Below are 22,593 nucleotides of genomic sequence, written 5' to 3'. Positions count from 1 at the left end.
TACAATTTCTAATCAATCTTTTAACTACTCAAAAGAATCTGTGTTTAGACAGTTTAGAACATCTCCTGCCTCTCACAGTTGGGAGGCTCTGAACAATCACATGTGGCCAGAAAAACCTATTCAGGCAGGCTAGAGGATTTCCAAAGGAGTTTGTAGGTTGAAACACTGTCACACCCAGGAATTATTAACTGGAGCTGTAAGCTAACTCTTCTTTCAGAGAGAGGTAGTGGGGGACAGCCCCCCGTAAAGTCAGAGGTGTAGGTGAAAGCACAAAGCAGAAAGTAGGCAGACTCTGGTTTTGGGGGTAGATGGGGGACTCCTGAGACTCGATCCCGCGTTTGCGTATGCCGAGCCTCCTTCCTCATGACCTTTGTCATGGGCGGAGTTCCTCACGCTGGCTCCCGGCAGTGATAGACTTCCAATTGAGCTATTCCAGATCCTGAAAGGTGATGCTGTGGAAAGTGCTGCACTCAATATGCAATATGCCGGCTCCCGGCATTTTGGGGATAAAATGAGTGAAATATCTACAATTTTTAGAAGTGACTAGCAATGGCACCCCACTCCAGTACTCTTGCCTGGAAAATCCCATGGATGGAGGAGCCTGGTGGGCTGCAGTCCAAGGGGTCGCTAGGAGTTGGACACGACTGAGCGACTTCACTTTCACTTCTCACTTTCATGCATTGGAGAGGGAAATGGCAACCCACTCCAGTGTTCTTGCCTGGAGAGTCCCAGGGATGGGGGAGCCTGGTGGGCTTCCGTCTATGGGGTCGCACAGAGTCGGACACGACTGAAGCGACTTAGCAGCAGCAGCAGCACCTAGTACAGAGAAGGCAGTGGCGCCCTACTCCAGTACTCTTGCCTAGAAAATCCCATGGGCGGAGGAGCCTGGTAGGCTGCAGTCCATGGGGTCGCTAAGAGTCCAACACGACTGAGCAACTTCACTTTCACTTTTATGCATTGGAGAAGGAAGTGGCAACCCACTCCAGTGTTCTTGCCTGGAGAATCCCAGGGATGGTGGAGCCTGGTGGGCTGCCGTCTATGGGGTCGCACAGAGTTGGACATGACTGAAGCGACTTAGTAGCAGCATGTAGTAAGTACTCAATACATCTTAGCTAATTGGCCTTAATTCTTTAACCTAATTGGTCAGTCCTTCCTATGTTATTTTTCATGAAATTCAGTGTAAAGTCAGACACATAGTAGCTGTCACATAACTGTGTTTAACAAATTTAGAATGAAAAATTTACCATTTTATGTAGGTAGGATAATATATTTACAAAGACCTGACAAATTTTAGAGTAGCAAAGGATTAGTATTTCTGCTTACATATTCCTAGGTGATGATTTTTTTCTAAAGCAGCAACTTCACAATATTGATGCACATGTTTTAAAACATAGCTTAATATTACCTCATTCAAATTTATTTAAAAGAAATATATCAGCAATTAATTCCAGGCATATTTTATTTGAACCCACTAAGCTATAGGTCAAAACAAACTCTAGCATATTTATTAACCAATGAGGACTTTGATACTAATAGCAAAGGCAAGACTTTGTAAAAGTTGTGATTTACGTGGAAAATTAGTAAGGTTCATCTGGGGTTGGGGTGGAAAATCCACAGGTATGCTGCATGTTGACTGCTGACTGCAAATGATTTAGTGTCTGTAAGACCTTTTACATTGTCAGAATAATAAATCTTAGTATTTTGATTAGTTTTATTGCTCATTTGTCTTTTATTAATTTCTTGCAAAAATTTCTGAGTGGCAGAAAATGAATTTAAAATGCTAGAGGTTTTTTTGTTTTTTTTTTTTGCCACATGCTGTATAGCTTGTGGGATCTAGTTTCCTGATCAGGGATTGAAGCCGTGTTCCCTGCAGTGGAAGCATGGATTCTTAACTATTGGACTGCCAGGAATTCCCTAAAATGCTAGAATTTTAATGAAATTTCTGTAGTAATGGTATAGTTCTCAGTCTTAGAATTTTGGTTTATTGTTGCTTCTGAATATTTTTCTTGAAGGAGCCAATTGTTGCAACTGGTGTAAAAAAATCTCATGGCTTTCAGGTAGGTATCTAATTGTTTGGAAGTGTTTTTATAGACTACCTTTCTTGGGACTAACGTGGAGATGAAGTAGGGTACATGGAGCAATGAAAAGTGGAGGCTGAATGTGGCTTTGAGAATGAAGAAGTAAAAAAAGCAAACAGGCCACAAGGTAGACGATCAGAGGGGTTGGGAAGAGAGGCCCATGGGCAGTGGGATGGGGAGATGGTTGGTGCTACTGGGATGGGAAACTGTGGGTAAAATTGTGAAATGGGCAGTATTTGCCTTTTGTTGTGTTTCATGTCTTTTGTCTCATTTTTCCTGCTCATTCTGAGCGTCAGGATCATATGAGGTAACACGTGTGAAAGATCTTTGTGTATACTGAAATGTGGTATCTGAGTAGTTGCTAATATCTAGTTATGTTACCCCTGTATAAAAACCCGTTCTCAGGGAAAGATCAGCTTGATTCATTTATGCCAAGATCTAAATTACTGACAGGGCTTGTGTGACTTCTAGCAATTTCAGCATTCTCACGAAACTATGCAGCCTTAAGAATTTACTGGATATTATGGAATTTTAGGCTTTAACCTGGCCTTTCACAGAAGAATATTTTTGAACAGGAAACCCTCTTTAACACTTCCAAGATCACATAAAGTAAGCATTGTTTTGCTTATTATAAATTAGGTCTCTACTAGTTTCAGTCCATAATGTACCTGTTTTCTTCTCTGTTAAATTGGGGTAGTAATACCTATCCCAGAGGGTCATTGTGAGACGTGACTGAGGCAGTGTGTGTAAAGCACTCAGCACAGGACCTGGCCAGTAGTAATTCTCAGTAAATGTCAGTTATGATTTTTATACTACGGACTCAGCTCAGTTCTCCTGGGGCTTATGTCCTAGTTCAGGTGAAGAGAGATGCTTGTGCACTCGTGTAAGCTTGTGCAGTCATGTAAGCAATTAAACCCTGGCAGTTTAATTCTCAGCACCACCTGCCTTCTGTCCTGGAGATTCACAAGGGGACCCAGATGGCAATGATGGAGTGTAGACCAGGAGCATAAAAGCCTCCAAGGGCTGGGTCCTGCAGGGCTGGAACAGACATTCCCTCCGTTGGAGGGGAAAGGTATGTCTCCACTCTCCCTGAGGTTTTGCCCTCTTGTGGGCTGTGTGAATTTCCAAGGTGACTTTTACTGCCAAGCAGAGCCTTCAAGCCCTGTGATCCCTGTTTTTGCTTCGTGCAGCCATGGATGTCTTTTCCTGTCCTCTCTCAGGAAAACACAGCTGCACCAAACTGATGTTTTCACCAGTTTTTAGCAAATGAACTTTGCTAAAATGGAAAGAGAAACCAAAATGAGATAGAAAAGCTGTGACTAGTATAAGAGTAAATGATTAACCAAAGCACATGGTTCTGATTTGAAGACCTCCATTAGAAGTACACTGTGATTCAGACTATTCACTTTGCAGCTGTTCAGTAGCCACATGTGAGCAGTGACTACTGTGTTGATTAGCTTGCCCTAGACCCTTGACTCTCCATCTGAAAGTAAGCTCAGGCAGCAGGGACCATTGTGCCTCATCCTCAGAGCTTGACAGAGAGAGATTCTCTTTGGGACAGATTCTTCTCTATTATTGCTAGAAATTGCTGGAGAGTGGTGCATATTACTTTGGTGCAAATGTTATTAAATTCAATTGTGTATGTAAATTGTATTTTATCAAGTGTTATATTATTAGAATAATTTAACACTACTGTATGATGCATGTCCTTACATATACTTATATTTGAGTTAAACTAGTCTAGAAATTTAAAATAAAAAACATTATTTTTGAAAACTATTTCTTTGGAAATAATTTTTAGGTTGATACTGCAATCAATTTGAACTCTGGTAAAGAAGGCTACTCAGAAAGCAATAATACAGAGGAAAGTAGAAACAGTAATGATAATAAAGGGGAAAGCTACTCTGAGAAAATAAAATTGCCTGAAGAGGGGTCAGATGATGATTCGAACTTGGGTCAACATCAGATAGTCCCTGAATGTTCAGGTAGGATAATTACTTGGTAATTAGCTAATGATAATTACAGATGCTATAGTTAAAATATTAGAATTACATAGTTTTTTATTATTTATTTTTTATTATGTAGAAATAATGATACATTTTTTTTGTGAGAAAGCAAATCACCAAGTTTTTATTTACAAGAATATTAAGAGTTCTTAAGTACATGTAGAAATATAATATGTCATATAATAAAATTGTTACTGTGATCATTTTAATCAAGTAGGAAGTATTTCTGTATTTTATGACATGATTTATTGATCTTTTTGAAAATTATATGATAAAATGTATCCTGTAATATATAAATGCCTTTTAAGGGATAATCTCATTTGATTTTAATACCTTCTGGATTTCAAAAAACTCCTTCTTTTCCCATGGTTATTAATACTGGTCAAAGTGAATTAGAACAGCAGTTCTCAAAACATGGACTGCAAAGCCCTGGGCTCTGAGGCCCTTTTAGGAACTCTGCAGAGTAAAAACTAGTCTCATTGTAATACTGATATATCAGTAATATAATTCATTATAATACTGAAATGATTCTGTTTGCTTTTTTGCCCACTGAGTGGTTTCAGTGATGGTACAAAAGCAATGGTGGGTAAAATTGCTGGTGCTTTGACATGAATCAGGACAATGAATGGCATCAAACTGTACTAATAGTCATTGTGTTCTTTAAGGCCTGGCATAGGCAGAAGAAAGAAATAGCCGATGTCACTCAAGAATGTTCTTGATGGAGCAGTAAAATTTTAAAATTCTAATTAATCTTGACCTTTGAGTACACATCTTTTTTATAACCTATGTGGTAAATTGGGAGGTACATATAAAGAAATTCTGCTGTATGCCAAGATGTGAAGGTTGTGTTGAGGAAAAGTGTTTGTGAGGTAATTTGAGAGTTGAACTGGTCCTTTTTTAATGGGACTCCATTTTCACTTGAAAGAATAAGTGGCAGACAAACTACTGTTGTTCGGACTTAAGTATTTGGCAGACATTTTTGTAAAAATTGAAAGGGACCTGTTAATTCGGGAAAACAACTGAAAGTATTTTTTGTCAATGATAAAATTTGAGCTTTCAAGTAAAAACTTAGAATCTTAGAAAATTTGTGTATGTCAATATGAGCTTTACAACTTCCTAGTACTTAGACTTTTCTGATAAAAATCAGTGGCAATATTAACAAATGTGATTTGTTGATATTGTATATTGAAATGTGTTAATATTTTGAAGGTTTGCCTACTTCAGTGAACCACTGGCTTCCAAATAACCAATGCAGGATAAAAGATCCATTTAACATGAAAAATAGATCCATGGATTTATGGAATAACTAGGGTTACAGATTTCACATTATAACTAAACTTTAAGAAACTACCTCTTGTCCAGTTTTAATATTAGTATTAAAGAAGAATATCCACCATTATCTGAAAAGGATATTTCTCCTCCCCTTTCCAACTACTGTGTAAGGCCAAATTTTCTTCATATACTTTAACTGAGGCAACAGATTACAGTAGATTGACTTTGAAGCAGGTACGTGAATCCAGCTGTCTTCTATTAATCCAGGTACAAAAGATTGAAAATATCACTATTCTTCTCAACAATTTTTTTGGAAAATATAGCTATTTGTCATAAAAGTGTTATATTTGTGTTAAAATGTAATAAGTAATGCCATGTTTATTATTTAAAAATGAATAAATATATATTTATAATATTCTTCAATTTTGATTTCTAATATGATAATTATCCACAGACATAACTCACATAAACAAAAGTTACTTTGGGTTTTCCATAATTTATGAACTATAAAGGAAAGCTGAGCTTGTAGTGGTGGCCTCCCCAGCCTGAACCTGAGGCGTGATGGGCTCTTCCCTCTCTGGCACAGGCCTGTGGGCTCCATTGAGGCAGGGGCTGCTCAGCTGCCCCTCTCCACTCAGGCCTTGACCAGCTCACTGGGCTGGCTGGCTCCCACTGCACAAACAGCCAGCTCGGAGCTCCACTCCGGGGACACCAACTTTGAGGCTGTCTTGAGGGTCACAGGCTGGCTGGTATGGCCAGCAGAGGGCTGTGCTCACAGTGCCCACTGCCTCAGACAATGGTTCTGGTTGATGGGTGTGTCAGCCATCTCCACATGGCCACTAATGCACTATGGGTTGAAGAATGATGTTGCTGGAGCGGCCGGGTGCTAGTTCAGACCTGGCTGCTTTCTGCAGTTGTACGTTTCAGCTTGGGGTGCAGTAGCAGCGAGGCAGACACCAGCCATAGTTGCCCTACTCAGTCATTGGTTGGTGCCACAGTGGGCCCCTCCCCCAAGCAAGTGACTGTTAATGATCAACTGTCAATCAGTAACCATTAGTAGCCCTGCTCAGCCATTGGTTGGTGCCACAGTGGGTTCTTCCTCCTCCCCCTGTTGTATATTTAAAAAGAGTCCAGATTTGGACTGACGGGGAGATGGATGTTTTTTTGAGATGCTAGTCTGACATCTTCTCAGTCGGCTAGTTTTTTGACTCAAGTTGTCATTTCTTGTTCCAACAGCTTGTTTTCTGATTTATTGGCCTGTCATGCGGTGAGCAGAATGAGTTTGGGTTCAGTAACAAGCTCATAAACTTTGAGAACTGATTTAAATTGTGTTTGGCATGAGATCAGCTCTCAGACCAGGTGACTCAGGATTACAGTTATCAGGAAATGAGGTATTAGAGTTGAGACTAGCTAGTGGCCCCATTTACGTTGTATTGTTTATATTACATTATATTTACATTACAATGTAAACATTGTAATGTTTATATTATATTACATTATATTGTTTCCGTGTAGCAAGAGTTAACTTCAAAAATGCCTGCTGGATAAACCACCTGTATACATGGAGCTTGAGAATGCTAGGGCTGCCAGTTGGAATTAGAACTAGAGGCTTTTGCGTTTGACGTATGTGAGCAATACAATTTGTAGAGTCTCCTTATTAGTAAGATCAGTATTCTTTTTGGGTAAGCTTCTTCCCTCTAAACATATCTCCTTTTCCTTTAAGAGAAAGTGATATACATTATAGGGAAACACCATTGGACTCTGTATTTTCAAAAGTTGCAAAACTTGGCTTTTCTTTGCATAATATGACATTTCTGATGATCTAAGCTGGCGTAGCTGAGACTTTAGGACTTGAACACCTATGCTTATTGCCAGGTTATCATCTTTCATCAGACTTTACAGAGGAATTATCTCCTGATGGTAAAGAGCTTTAGTTCTGGAGTCAACACAGATCTGGGCAGAGACTGACTCTGCCTTTTACTAGTTATAAGATGATAGATCTTGGACATATATTTAACTCAGTTACAAATTAGCCTCAGTTTACTAATTTGTAAAATAGGGGCAATAATTATTCCGTCTCACTGGTTTATGGTGAGGATTACACAAGATAATGAATGTAAATAAAGCATTTAACACTGTGCCTATCAGGTAAATGTATAAATGTTAGTAGTAGTGATAGTTTTAGTCTCTCAGTCACGTCTGACTCTTTGTGACCCCATGGACTGTAGCCTGCCAGGCTCCTCTGTCCATGGGATTTTCCAGGCAAGAATACTAAGTGGATAGGCATTCCTTTCTCCAGGGTATCTCCCTGACCCAGGGATTGAACTGGGGTCTCCTGCTTTGCAGAAGGATTCTTTACTGTCTGAGGTGTTGGCTGCTATTATTAATATGACCATTAATCATAATGATAATTATTATTAATCATTTATAATTATTATTAATCATAGTCATAAGTGAAAACTTAAATAACAGGAGTTCTAAATAGTTCCTAACTATCAATTATCCATAATTCAAGAACATTTTAGAGTGTTTTGGGCTTCTCTGGTGGCTCAGCTGGTAAAGAATCTGCCTGCAATGCGGGAGACCTGGGTTCGGAAGATCCCCTGGAGAAGGGAAAGGCTACCAACTTCAGTATTCTGGCCTGTAGAATTCCATGGACTGTATAGTCCATGGGTTTGCAAAGAGTCAGACATGACTGAGCAACTTTCACTTTTACTTTAAGGTGTTTCAGGAAAATGGGATAACAGGAAGGAGTGTAGATGAAAGGTGTTTAGTTACATGGTGTACTTTTCTGAATTTGTTTCTGACATGGTGGAATTACTCTGTGTCTCTGACATGCTATATTTTACTATAGCTATTTGTGTAAGTGACTTCTCTTTCAGTTAGTCTGAAGCAATTGCAGGATAGGGTCTTTGTCTTATTCTTTGTTAATTATGAATATAGAAAGTATAGCAGAATGAAGGAGAAAGAATTTGGGGTTAAAATCATATGAGACCCACTTCTGAATTCAGTGCTATAATTTATTAGTTATTTGAAAGGATTAAGTTATCTCAACTGTAAGAGAGAACTAAATGTCTGTTTCACAAGGTTGTTAGATAATTATATGAAAAAAAAAAAAAAAAAAAAGCGAAAGCAGGCTTCCCTGGTGGCTCAGATGGTAGAGTCCACCTGCAAAGCAGAAGGCCCAGATTTGATCCCTGGGTTGGGAAGAACCCCTGGAGAATGGAATGGCTACTCATTCCAGTATTCTTACCTGGAAAATGTCATGCACAGAGGAGCCTGGAAGGCCACAGTCCATAGGATGGCAAAGTGTTGGACACGACTGAGTGACTAACACTTTCACTTTTTTCCAAACTAAGATACATGACACCAATGTTAGTTATTACACCAACCATAAACATTTGTTGAATGAAAGAACAAATAGTAAAAGTAAAACAAGAAAAAAAAAAGCTTTATGATTTTAATAAACTTCATGCTCATTCCTACTTTCAACATAATACAGATGAATTTGAATTAAAAGAATTAGATTTTCAACTTCAGGATGCAATTCAGAAGATGAAGAGGCTTGACAAGATATTGGTGAAGAGACAATACAAAGAAAAAGAAATTAAAAAGCAAGGTCTAGAAATGAGAATAAAGCTGTGGGAGGAACTTAAGGTAAGAATTGTATAATCTTATGTTGACATGTGAGAAGCAACTTCCTCTAATAAGTAGAAATAGCATGGCCTCTGGTAGTGCTAGTGTGGTCTGCCTTAATTTATTTTGTGGAGATAGGGCAGTAGTGTTTATATGTGTGTATGGGGTGAGGGAGCAGTGAGAGAGAGAGTTTTCTGGAACTGGAGAAGGTGATTTTGCAGGATTCCAGATTTCGGGCACTGCCCTGAGCGTCTTCATTCCCCAGACAACAAAACAGGCTTCTCTCGCCAGTGGACAGACAGCACAATAGGCTTCTCTCTCCAGTGTCTGGCCTGGGCGCCTGGGTTCCTCCATATCTGGAATAGAAAGGAATTTGGTGCCTACGTTCATCAGCTATGTATGTCAGCTTTTTCTTCAGCAAGCTTACAGTTTGGAGATCAGTACACAAAAACAAAAAAATCTAACCCCCTGGTTACCATTATTACTTGAGTAAACTTTTGTGACAAGCAAGCGAGGAGTTGACTATTTCACATGCTGGTCAAGATCTCTTTGGGAAGCTGTAAAATGCCTGTGGTCTGTGACCATGCTCTATATACTTCTGTCTTAGTGAATTTCTAATGCTTGATTAACTCTCCTTGGCCTTCTTGGACCTTTTATTCTCTGTAGTATTGAGGGGTGGAAGTTGACCAGATGTTGGCACTGACTTGTGTATAGCTATTGCACTTTTAAGATAAGGACCATTATAACAACAGATGGATTGTTTTTTATAAATTCTACCTTGATTAGTTGACTGACTTCCTAGGAAATTTCCCAGGCAATGATGTGAATTAACAGTAAAGTAGTTAAGAATACATTTTTACAGGGTTCCCAGGAAGACCAATGGGAAGGAAAAGTAAGTATATAAAATGTAGTGCTTTAAGCTAGAAAAATACATTTTAGCAGGAAAAGTTAGTCTATCACTTACCTCTGTTGAATTTCAAAGCAAATTTTTACTTGCTTGGAAATATGAATTATAACTGGAATCATAATAAAATAATACCAATTTTGAAATGTATGAAACTTGCTTATTATTAAACAGAAACTTAAAGCAAGGTAATTATCATATAGAGATAGACATATTCCAACTCTTAACTGGGAATGCTCATTGACAGAATTTTGAGGGAATAGGAAACATGAACAGATTTCCTAATTAAAGGAGTAAAAATGACCTGTATTTATGAACAGAATTGGAAACCATCTTAGAATTTAAAAAAATATATCAGTGAATACAGTTGCCTTCTTTCCCCATGTTTAAGCTTTTATTCTCTTTTATTAGTCTGCAAAAAATGATGAAGTTTTGCAAAGTAATGAGGAGATGGAAAATACAAAAAAGTTTCTAGCTTTGACTGCTGCATCAGAAGAAACTGTTGGTGAGTAAAATTGATTCATTATTTTTATCTCAGAGTCATAGAATATTTGGATTAAAGTAAAATTCTCAATTCAGTTTTCTTTTTCTTTGTGAGTTTAATTTTTCTTTAGGAGAAACCATCATGTTAGGTAGGACAATATGAAACTATGGTGAATTTGAGTACATTTCAGAGTCTTCTAGGGTTTGTGTTCTAGGGTTTGTGTCTGCTCAGAGATGAGGAAACAAGGAGTGAAAAACCAGGAAGTAGACCAAGCATGTCTTTGCCGGTAATTGCTGTACCTCTTGGATGCCTCTAGACACCTAGTTTATGTTCACAGTCCCCTAGTTGTGTGATGACATCCCATGGGGTTTCTCACTCAGGCCTCTGCAACCTTTTATAAAAATCTGTTACTGATTTGTCCTTTTCCTATTCACTCATAGTCCTGCTTTATGAGACCAGCTAGTTACTTCTGTGCACGTGTTTCTACTCCCCTTGTGTGTATGTAGCAGTTGATCCTTGAACACATGGTGTTTAGGAGCACTGGCCCCCGTGCAGTTGAAAATCCAAGTATAAGTGTATTGGCCACCTGTCTCTGTGGTTCTACATCCACTAGTCAGTTCAGTCGCTCAGTCGTGTTCGACTCTTTGCAACCCCATGAAACGCAGCACGCCAGGCCTCCCTGTCCATCACCAACTCCTGGAGTTTACCCAAACTCATGTCCATTGCGTTGGTGATGCCATCCAATCATCTCATCCTCTGTTGTCCCTTTCTCCTCCTGCCGTCAATCTTTCCCAGTATCAGGGTGTTTTTCAAACGAGTCAGTCTCTTCTTCCCATCAGGTGGCCAAAGTATTGGAGTTTCAGCTTCAACATCAGTCCTTCCAATGAACACCCAGGACTGATTTCCTTTAGAATGAACTGGTTGGATCTCCTTGCAGTCCAAGGGACTCTCAAGAGTCTTCTCCAACACCACAGTTCAAAAGCATCAATTCTTTGGTGCTCAGCTTTCTTCACAATCCAACTCTCACATCCATACATGATCACTGGAAAAATCATAGCCTTGACTAGACGGACCTTTGTTGGCAAAATAATGTCTCTGCTTTTTAATATGCTGTCTAGGTTGGTCATAACTTTCCTTCCAAGGAGTAAGCGTCTTTTAATTTCATGGCTGCAGTCACCATCTACAGTGATTTTGGAGCCCCCAAAAATAAAGTCGGTCACTGTTTCCACTGTTTCCCCATATATTTCCCATGAAGTGATGGGACCGGATGCCATGATCTTAGTTTTCTGAATGTTGAGCTTTAAGCCAACTTTTTTACTCTCCTCTTTCGCTTTCATCAAGAGGCTCTTTAGTTCTTCACTTTCTGCCATAAGGGTGGTGTCATCTGCATATCTGAGGTTCTTGATATTTCTCCCGGCAATCTTGATTCCAGCTTGTGCTTCCTCCAGCCCAGCGTTTCTCATGATGTACTCTGCATATAAGTTAAATAAGCAGGGTGACAATATACAACCTTGACGTACTCCTTTTCCTATTTGGAACCAGTCTGTTGTGCCATGTCCAGTTCTAACTGTTGCTTCCTGACCTGCATACATGTTTCTCAAGAGGCAGGTCAAGTGGTCTGGTATTCCCATCTCTTTCAGAATTTTCCACAGTTTATTGTGATGCACACAGTCAAAGGCTTTGGCATAGTCGAGAAAGCAGAAATAGATGTTTTTCTGGAACTCTCTTGCTATTCTGATGATCCAGTGGATGTTGGCAATTTGATCTCTGGTTCCTCTGCCTTTTCTAAATCCAGCTTGAACATCTGGAAGTTCACAGTTTATGTATTGCTGAAGCCTGGCTTGGAGAATATTGAGCATTACTTTACTAGCATGTGAGATGAGTACAATTGCATGGTTGTTTGAGCATTCTTTGGCATTGCCTTTCTTTGGGATTGGAATGAAAACTGACCTTTTCCAGTCCTGTGGCCACTGCTGAGTTTTCCAAATTTGCTGGCATATTGAGTGCAGCACTTTCACAGCAGCATCTTTTAGGATTTGGAATAGCTCCACTGGAATTCCATCATCTCCACTATCTTTGTTCGTAGTGATGCTTCCTAAGGCCCACTTGACTTCACATTCCAGGATGTCTGGCTCTAGGTCAGTGATCACACCATTGTGATTATCTGGGTTGTGAAGATCTTTTTTTTTTGTACAGTTCTTCTGTGTATTCTTGCCACCTCTTCTTAATATCTTCTGTTTCTGTTAGGTCCATAGCATTTCTGTCCTTTATTGAGCTCTTCTTTGCATGAAATGTTCCCTTGGTATCTCTAATTTTCTTGAAGAGATCTCTAGTCTTTCCCATTCTAATGTTTTCCACTATTTCTTTGCATTGATCACTGAGGAAGGCTTTCTTATCTCTCTTTGCTATTCTTTGGAACTTTCAGATGCTTATATCTTTCCTTTTCTCCTTTGCTTTTCGCTTCTCTTCTTTTCACAGCTATTTGTAAGGCCTCCTCAGACAGCCATTTTGCCTTTTTGCATTTCTTTTTCTTGGGGATGGTCCTAATCCCAGTCTCCTGTACAATGTCACAAACCTCCATCCATAGTTCATCAGGCACTCTATCTATCAGATCTAGTCCCTTAAATCTATTTCTCACTTCCAGTATATAATCATAAGGGATTTGATTTAGGTCGTACCTGAATGGTCTAGTGGTTTCCCTACTTTCTTCAATTTAAGTCTGTGGATTGAACCAATCAAGGATTGTGTGGTACTGTAGTACACATTTATTGAGAAAAATTTGTGTATAAGTGAACTTGTGCAATTTAAACTTACATTGTTCAGGAATCAACTGTATATTGTGATCTGCCTCCTCCTCTTCCTTCTTTTCTTTTTCTTCTTCTGCAGAAGTGCTGTGAATCATATAACTTATTTTAACCTTCTTAGTAATGAATGTTTTAGTGATTGGGAAGAGTTGGTGTTTTTTGGCAGAACACTTTTTAAATCCTTTAAGCTACATCATCTAAATTGGTCATATAGTATTGCTTGGGCATTAGACTGGCTCTGAGTAGGGCTTCCAGGAGTGGGATTGCGGGGTCATATGTTAGTTCTATTTTTAGTTCTTAAAGGAAGCTCCCTAATGTTCTCCATAGTGGCTGCCCCAATTTGCATCCCCACCAACAGTGGAGGAGAGTTCCTTTTTCTCCACACCTTCTCCTGCATTCATTATTTGTAGACTATCTGATGATGGCCATTCTGAATGGTGTGAGGTGATACCTCATTATGGTTTTCAATTGCATTTCTCTAGTAATTAGTGATGTAATGGAACATCTTTTCATGTGCCTATTGGCCATCTGTATGTCTTCTCCGGAGACATGTCTGTTTAGGTCTTCTGTTCATTTTTTTATTGGGTTGTTTGGTTTTCTGCTGTTGGATTGTATGAGCTGTTTGTACATTTTGGAAATGTTGGTCACATTGTTGGCAAATATGTTCTCCCGGTCTGTAGGTTGTCTTTTCGTTTTGTTGATGGTTTCCTTTGTTGTTCAGTAGGGAAAGATTGAAGACAAAAGGAGGAGGGGGCAGCAGAAGATGAGATGGTTAAATAGCATCGCTGACTCAATGGACATGAATTTGAGCAAACTTCAGGAGATAGTGGAGAACGGAGGACCCTGGTGTGCTGCAGTCAATGGGGTTACAGAGTTGGACATGACTTAGTGACTGAACAACAATGATCAAAATCTGTATTCTAGAATGCAGGAGTTAAATGCTGATTTATCCACTAACGCATTTCTAAGAGGTCACACTTGCTGTGCTTGACTCTGGAGCAAGGACTTTAAGTCAGGCCACTCCATAAGGGAATCCATGGTTGTAGCCTTTTAACATCAGCCTTTTTGGTCACAGGGTTCACTACTGAGTGAGCTTTTGGCCCTGGAGGGCAAGACTTTTGTTTTTATCTGGCCTTTCTTCACAAATTTGAGCTATCAAATATATTTAATTTTTAAAGCCCATGAAAGGTCTATATGGTTAAGTCAATCCTAAAGGAAATCAACCCTGAATATTCATTGGAAGGACTGCTGCTGAAGCTGAGGCTCCAATACATTGGTCACCTAATGTGAAGACCTGACTCATTAGACAAGACCCTGAGGCTGGGAAAGATTGAAGGCAGGGGGAGAAGGGGATGACAGAGGATGAGATGGTTGGATGGTATCACAGACTCAATGGACATGAGTTTGAGCAAGCTCCAGGAGATGGTGAGGTACAGGGAGGCCCGGTGTACTGCAGTCCGTGTGGTTTACAGAGAGTCAAACATGACTGAGCGACTGAACAGCAACAACAACATGGAGTTCACAGTTGTACCTCTGGAGTTACGTGACTACTGTAGACCCTTAGACATTTACACTTCTAACATGGAATCTTTTTAGCCTTCATGGGCTGAAAGCTGGAGTTACTAGAGGCTTAGAAGCTACAGCCAGAGAAAGTCATTGCTTAAATATTATTATTTCAAAGTTTCAGTTTTTAGATTTTGAATTCTTAGTTGATTATTATGTATTGGCAGTGTTTGTTGTGTGCAGAGCAGATAAGATGTAAAAGTAGGGTCAGTATAAAAGGAAATGGGATCTGTATGTCTTCTTTGGAGAAATGTCTATTTAGTTCTTTGGCCCATGTTTTGATTGGGTCATTTATTTTTCTGGAGTTGAGCTGTAGGAGTTGCTTGTATATATTTTTTTAAATTTTATTTTATTTTAAAACTTTACAATATTGTATTAGTTTTGCCAAATATCGAAATGAATCCGCCACAGGTATACCTGTGTTCCCCATCCTGAACCTTCCTCCCTCCTCACTCCCCATACCCTCCCTCTGGGTCGTCCCAGTGCACCAGCTTGTTTAATTTGAGATTAGTTGTTTGTCAGTTGCTTCATGGTATGGGGAGGGAGGAGGGAGGAGGGTTCAGGATGGGGAACACGTGTATACCTGTGGCGGATTCATTTCGATATTTGGCAAAACTAATACAATATTGTAAAGTTTAAAAATAAAATAAAATTAAAAAAAAAAAAGGAAATGGGATCAAAGACACTTTTGGGTAAGCAAGTGTCTGTTGTTCTTCATTCTTGATGTCGTCTGTCTTGATTAGTTCACACTTGACCAGTTCACCAGAACGAAGAGACGTTATTATTGTATTCCTTGTTCTTCAGATTTATTAGATTTTTTTGATGCCTAGTCTTCTATAGGAGGCGAATTTCTTTTTTTTTACTTTACAATATTGTATTGGTTTTGCCATACATTGACATGAATCCGCCACGGGTGTACATGTGTTCCCCATCCTGCACCCCCCTCCCACCTCCCTCCCCATCCCTCTGGGTCATCTCAGTGCACCAGCATCCTGTATCATGCATCGAACCTGGACAGGCGATTCGTTTCACATATGATAATATACATGTTTCAATGCCATTCTCCCAAACCATCCCACCCTCGCCCTCTCCCATAGAGTCCAGAAGACTGTTCTATACATCTGTGTCTCTTTTGCTGTCTCACATACAGGGTTATCGTTATCATCATTCTAAGTTCCATATATATGCGTTAGTATACTGTATTGGTGTTTTTCTTTCTGGCTTCACTCTGTATAATAGGTTCCAGTTTCATCCACCTCATTAGAACTGATTCAAATGTATTCTTTTTAATGGCGGAGTAATACTCCATTGTGTATATGTACCACTGCTTTCTTATCCATTCATCTGCTGATGGACATCTAGGTTGCTTCCATGTCCTGGCTATTATAAACAGTGCTGCGATGAACATTGGGGTACACGTGTCTCTTTCCCTTCTGGTTTCCTCAGTGTGTATGCCCAGCAGTGGGATTGCTGGGTCATATGGCAGTTCTATTTCCAGTTTTTTAAGGAATCTCCACACTGTTCTGCATAGTGGCTGTACTAGTTTGCATTCCCACCAACAGTGTAAGAGGGTTCCCTTTTCTCCACATCCTCTCCAGCATTTATTGCTTGTAGACTTTTAGATCACAGCCATTCTGACTGGCATGAAATGGTACCTCATTGTGGCTTTGATTTGCATTTCTCTGATAATAAGTGATGTTGAGCGTCTTTTCATGTGTTTGTTTGTTAGCCATCTGTATGTCTTCTTTGGAGAAATGTCTGTTTAGTTCTTTGGCCCACTTTTTGATTGGGTCGTTTATTTTTTTGAAATTGAGCTGCAGGAGTTGCTTGTATATTTTTTAGATTAATTCTTTGTCAGTTGCTTCATTTGCTATTATTTTCTCCCATTCTGAAGGCTGTCTTTCCACCTTGCTAATAGTTTCCTTTGTTGTGCAGAAGCTTTTAATTTTAATTAGGCCCCATTTGTTTATTTTTGCTTTTATTTCCAATATTCTGGGAGGTGGGTCATAGAGGATCCTGCTGTGATGTATGTCAGAGAGTGTTTTGCCTATGTTCTCCTCTAGGAGTTTAATAGTTTCTGGTCTTATATTTAGATCTTTAATCCATTTTGAGTTTATTTTTGTGTATGGTGTTAGAGAGTGTTCTAGTTTCATTCTTTTACAAGTGGTTGACCAGTGTTAAAGAGATTGTCTTTTTCCATTGTATATTCTTGCCTCCTTTGTCAAAGATAAGGTGTCCATAGGTGTGTGGATTTATCTCTGGGCTTTCTATTTTGTTCCATTGATCTATATTCCTGTCTTTGTAGCTTCTTGCTGGCTCTTTTCATCATAGACATGTATTCAGTAGTCACACATATCTGATTTTTAAAAATCTTAAAACCCAAAAGAGATGACATTTAGTATGTGCTAAGTGTCCGACTTTTTGTGACCCCATGGACTATAGCCCACCAGGCTCCTCTGTCCATGGAATTCTCCAGGCAAGAATACTGGAGTGGGTAGCTATTCCCTTCTCTGGGGATCTTCCTGACTCAGGGATTGAACCCACGTCTCTTACATCTCCTGCATTAGCAGTCGAATTCTTTACCACTAGCGCCACCTGGGAAACCAGCATTTACTATAGATTATGTTATTAGCCTAATTATACATTTTGAAACACTTTACATAACATAAATTATTAGCTTATTCCAAAAGAGGTAACTTTTGGAATCTTCAGTTTATGAAATGTATTATTAGCACATGTGAAAGAAATGAACAGAAAAGCAAGAGTCCGATTTGACCACATGACACTAATTTTGACAGTCTCATATTTCTACTATTACAACATAGTCTCATATCATGAAATGGTGTGACACTACTTGTATCTGTTCCATCCTGAGGGTAGTTTCTTTCCCAGATAATTCTCTGAACTTCAGCTATCCCCTCTTAATTAAAAATGTAAAAAAATTTAAAACTTAAGCAATTATTTTCATCAAACCTATGTATAGCCATAAAATGTAAAGTGTTCCTGTAAAGCTTATTATGAAAACAGGAAACCGTTTGCTCTGTTTTCCTCCACGGTCATTTTTTCCTCTGTTACCAGGAAAGCGCAAACCCTTGTAAACTGTCCAGTAGGTGGCGGCATCTAGTTAGAATAGTGCTTTAAGAGTACCTCTTGAATTTAGAGCCAGGCTTATTTAGACTTGAACTTTAAACACACATTTACAATTATCCAGACCTACTATTTACCATTCTTTTAATTTTTCCCCTTTAAACTAAAGGAAAAATCTTAGAATGAGTATTCTTTATTTTCCCCGGTCATTTCCTGAACTTCTTACTTAAGAGTAACTCAAAGGACTTCAGGCTAGTGGCAGAATGGCAATTTCCAACCTGCTTTCAAGCCCCCCAAACATAAAATTCACTGTAGTCCCTTTCTAACATCACAAATAACCAGCAGTAAAAAGAAAAGTTACTTGTGTATTTTTTATAGGTACTGAACACAAATGAGGACTTGGGTCTAACAGAAAGATAAAAACCACATTAATTTTTTAAAACCATATTTTAGCTTTATAAGTGAGATAATAACCCATACTGAGGTTTTGAAAGGGACAGTATTGTACTTTCTAGACGTCTCAGAAATATTTTAAAAGTCTGTCTCACCATGTTTTTGAAGGATCACTTTAAAGTTTTTCTAGAGAAATATGAAATTACTGAACTAGGAGTTTTCCCTTAGTTTATAGCATTTATCTGACAGATATAGATAAAATTCACTACTCTCTGAGACAAATATATCTAGTGATGGGATTGTTTGTTACCGGTGTTTTGGACAAAGGTTATTCTTTTTTGCCTCTGTTACATTTGTGACTTGTGTTTCCAGCTCCAAATGTACAAGTTTGTGTAAATACAAAACAGTGACATTTTAATCAATTAGGTTTCTCAAAATTTGCAAATACCTCTTTTAGAGTGCTTTTCTGTGAAATTCAGGAAATTGTTGCTTCTACTCTCGGATGTTAAGATGAAATATTCCAAGAAAATTTGGTATTCTCTTTCTGCTCTGATTTGCAGAGGACTGGGGGAGAAAATCACATAATTGTGCTCACTGGTATAGCTAAGGAGTCTTTTCTTTTTTAACCTCTGCTGGATTCTCAGTATAGCTTAGCGGTTTCTCTTATATTCTCCAGTATGGCTCTTCTGAATTACTACTGTGTGCTTAACCTCCAGTCTTCTTCTGTAAGTCCTTAGCCCAGGCAGTCTTAGTGTTCAGAGAAAATGGATCAACTGGGTGGGTCCACTCTTACTTTCTGCCTTTAAACTGCACTCTGACTGTGCTTCTCCACCCTCTTCCCTCTTCCCTTAAATGAGGATGCGTGCTCTTTTTCTCCAAGGCCGAAGTCAATAATATCCTGTGCTTTTCACTGTGCCCCTAGCTCCTGACCCATCAGTTTTTCTGTCTCTTACCACCTTCATCTCTTTCATCTCCTCTGGGTCCTTCCCTTCAGTTAACCACATTTAAATCTTTTGACCATAAAACAGAATCAAAGAGCCCTCAAATCTACTAAGTGAAAGTCTCTCAGTCGTGTCTGACTCTTTGCGACCCCATGGACTATATAGTCCATGGAATTCTCCAGGCCAGAATACTAAAGTGGGTAGCCTTTCCCTTCTCCAGGGAATCTTCCCAACTCAGGGACTGAACCCAAGTCTCCTGCATTGCAAGCGGATTCTTTTACCAGCTGAGCCATGAGGGAAGCCCCAAATCAACTAAACATGCGTGTAAAACCTCCTCCGTCGGTTCTTCATGATACTCCCGAACAGGTACCACTCTGTTTCCCTCCTCTCTTAGGGTCAGATTTCTTGAGCGAATAGTCTGCACCTACTGGTGCTACCTGGTCAACTTCCATTTACTTCCCAACTGTATTTTCTTTTATCACACTACAGGAACTACTTTATCAGTGGTCCTCCTAACTTCTAAATCTAGTGACTTACTCCTGATTTTTATCCTATTTGATATCTCTGTAGCATCTGACACAGTTGACCACTCATCAGATAGTAACATTTTTACTGGATTCATCATTCCCTGCTGGCTCTCCTCTCCCTCTCCTTACATCCCATTCCTTCTTTTGTATATTTTCTCTGTCTTGACTGATGGTTTCATCATCCCCCAGTGTCTGTGATGGCTAATTGTATGTGTCAACTTGACTGGATCACAAGATGCCCAGATGTCTGTTTAAACATTATTTCTGGGTGTATCTGTGAGGGTGTTTCTAGACGAGACTAGCATTTGAATTAGTAGACTGAGTGGAGTGTATTACTCTCCAGATTGTGGGTGGTCATCATCCAGTTAGTTGAAAGCTTGAGTGGAACTAAAATGTAGAGGAAAGGAAGATTTGCCCTCTCTGCCTTACTGTTTGATTTTCTCAGGCCCTCAGTGATAATTATTTTATTTATCCTAATTATCTTTAGTTGTTTGCTTTGAGTTTTGTTAGTTTATAATCACCTGGAAATAATACATATTTTTTTTTGTCCTTTCAATAATTATTCCTATTCTGAGAACCTTGTAAAGACTTAAGTGTTGGGATTTATGCAATGTATTTCAATATCTATTTAAATTATTATAAACTTTTTTCTTCTTGACAAACCAATGTTTCAAAATCAATAGATTTAATTACTAAATTACTCTGTTACTAGATCAATGAATTTCTTGATTATGGAGGATTATTCTTTTAATTTAGTACCAGCTATGAATGGTTGAATTTATTCAGAATTTTCACAACTATATTGGTGAGTGAGATTCGCTCTGTGTGTGTGTATGTGTGTGTGTGCCCACGTGTATGTATGTCATGGGGTAGCAGGTAGTGGGGGCGTTAGTAATGGTTGTGTCTATGCTTTTTCAGGCTATGTTAACTTCATAAAATGAATGGAACTAGCTGTCTACTTATTTCCATGCTTTGAAACAGTTTGTATAACATGGGGATTTTCTGTTCCCTAAAAGTTTGAAAGATTTCACTGGAAAAAACCATCTGGTTCAAATAATTTCTTGGAGGCGATTCTCCTACTCTTTTCAGTGTCTTTCATATTTACTATTGTATTTCAGTTTACTAGTCTTCTGGAGTCAATTTTGGCAATATGTCCATGTCACTGAGATTTTAAAGTTTCCATTAGTGTTTAAAAATGATAATTCTCCTTCTTATTGTTTACATGCCCCATTTCTTCTAATTTTGTTAAGTGTTTGTTTCTCTTTTTAATCTAGAGTTTTCTTAAAGTTAATTTTTAATTTTAGCAGTTTTGGATTTATAGGAAAAATATAGAATATATTTTAGAAATATAGAAAGTATAGAGATTTTCCATATACCCATAACCAGTTTCCCTTTTATTAAGATTAGTATGGTACATTTGTTAAAATTAATGAACTGATATTGATACATTCAGTTCAGTTCAGTTCAGTCACTCAGTTGTGTCCGACTCTTTGCGACCCCATGAATCACAGCATGCCAGGCCTCCCTGTCGATCACCATCTCCCGGAGTTCACTCAAACTCACGTCCATCGAGTCGGTGATGCCATCCAGCCATCTCATCCTCTATTGTCCCCTTCTCCTCCTGCCCCCAATCCCTCCCAGCATCAGAGTCTTTTCCAATGAGTCAACTTTTCGCATGAGGTGGCCAAAACACTGGAGTTTCAGCTTTAGCATCAGTCCTTCCAAAGAACATCCAGGACTGATCTCCTTTAGAATGGACTGGTTGGATCTCCTTGCAGTCCAAGGGACTCTCAAGAGTCTTCTCCAACACCACAGTTCAAAAGCATCAATTCTTCGGCGCTCAGCTTTCTTCACAGTCCAACTCTCACATCCATACATGACCACTGGAAAAATCATAGCCTTGACTAGATGGACCTTTGTTGGCAAAGTAATATCTCTACTTTTGAATATGCTATCTAGGTTGGTCATAACTTTCCTTCCAAGGAGTAAGCCTTGGAAGGAAATTAAAAGTAAGTCTTTTAATTTCATGCCTGCAATCACCATCTGCAGTGATTTTGGAGCCCCCCAAAATAAAGTCTCACACTGTTTCCACTGTTTCCCCATCTATTTCCCATGAAGTGATGGGAACAGATGCCATGATCTTCATTTTCTGAATGTTGAGCTTTAAGCCGACTTTTTCACTCTCCTCTTTCACTTTCATCAAGACGCTTTTTAGTTCCTCTTCACTTTCTGCCATAAGGGTGGTGTCATCTGCATACCTGAGGTTATTGATATTTCTCCCGGCAATCTTGATTCCAGCTTGTGCTTCCTCCAGCCCAGCGTTTCTCATGATGTACTCTGCATATAAGTTAAATAAGCAGGGTGACAATATACAACCTTGACGTACTCCTTTTCCTATCTGGAACCAGTCTGTTGTTCCATGTCCAGTTCTAACTGTTGCTTCCTGATCTGCACATAGGTTTCTCAAGAGGCAGGTCAGGTGGTCTGGTATTCCCATCTCTTTCAGAATTTTCCACAGTTTATTGTGATCCACACAGTCAAAGGCTTTGGCATAGTCAATAAAGCAGAAATAGATGTTTTTCTGGAACTCTCGCTTTTTCGATGATCCAGTGGATGTTGGCAATTTGATCTCTGGTTATTATTAACTAAAGTCCATACTTTATTCAGATGTTTAGTTTTTACCTAATGTCCTTTTCCTATTCCAAGATCCCATTCAGGATACCACATTACATTTAGTCCTCATGTCTCCTTAAGCTACTCTGGGCTATGCACTTTCTCAAACTTTCTTGTTTTTGTTGACCTTGGCCGTTTTGAGGAATACTGGTCAGGTATTTTGTAGAATTTCTGGCAGTTGTGACTTATGTCATGGTTTTCACATGATTATATTTGTGTTGTATG

The 22,593-nt window shown here is 39.0% G+C and overlaps 1 protein-coding gene across 1 annotated transcript in view; it reads left to right on the top strand.

Annotated features, from left to right (window-relative positions):
• Positions 1–22,593, top strand: part of FSIP1 (fibrous sheath interacting protein 1) — a 208,875-nt gene that overhangs the window by 14,149 nt on the left and 172,133 nt on the right. Inside the window, exons 3-5 of the mRNA XM_019968497.2 lie at positions 3,880–4,063; positions 8,859–9,013; positions 10,308–10,401. Coding sequence (XP_019824056.2) covers positions 3,880–4,063; positions 8,859–9,013; positions 10,308–10,401 — 433 coding nt within the window. The remainder of the gene's footprint in view (positions 1–3,879; positions 4,064–8,858; positions 9,014–10,307; positions 10,402–22,593) is intronic.

The sequence above is a fragment of the Bos indicus genome, chromosome 10 (assembly GCF_029378745.1).
Source record: "Bos indicus isolate NIAB-ARS_2022 breed Sahiwal x Tharparkar chromosome 10, NIAB-ARS_B.indTharparkar_mat_pri_1.0, whole genome shotgun sequence".
NCBI lineage: Eukaryota > Metazoa > Chordata > Mammalia > Artiodactyla > Bovidae > Bos > Bos indicus.
This window is presented reverse-complemented; position numbering and strand designations above follow the sequence as displayed.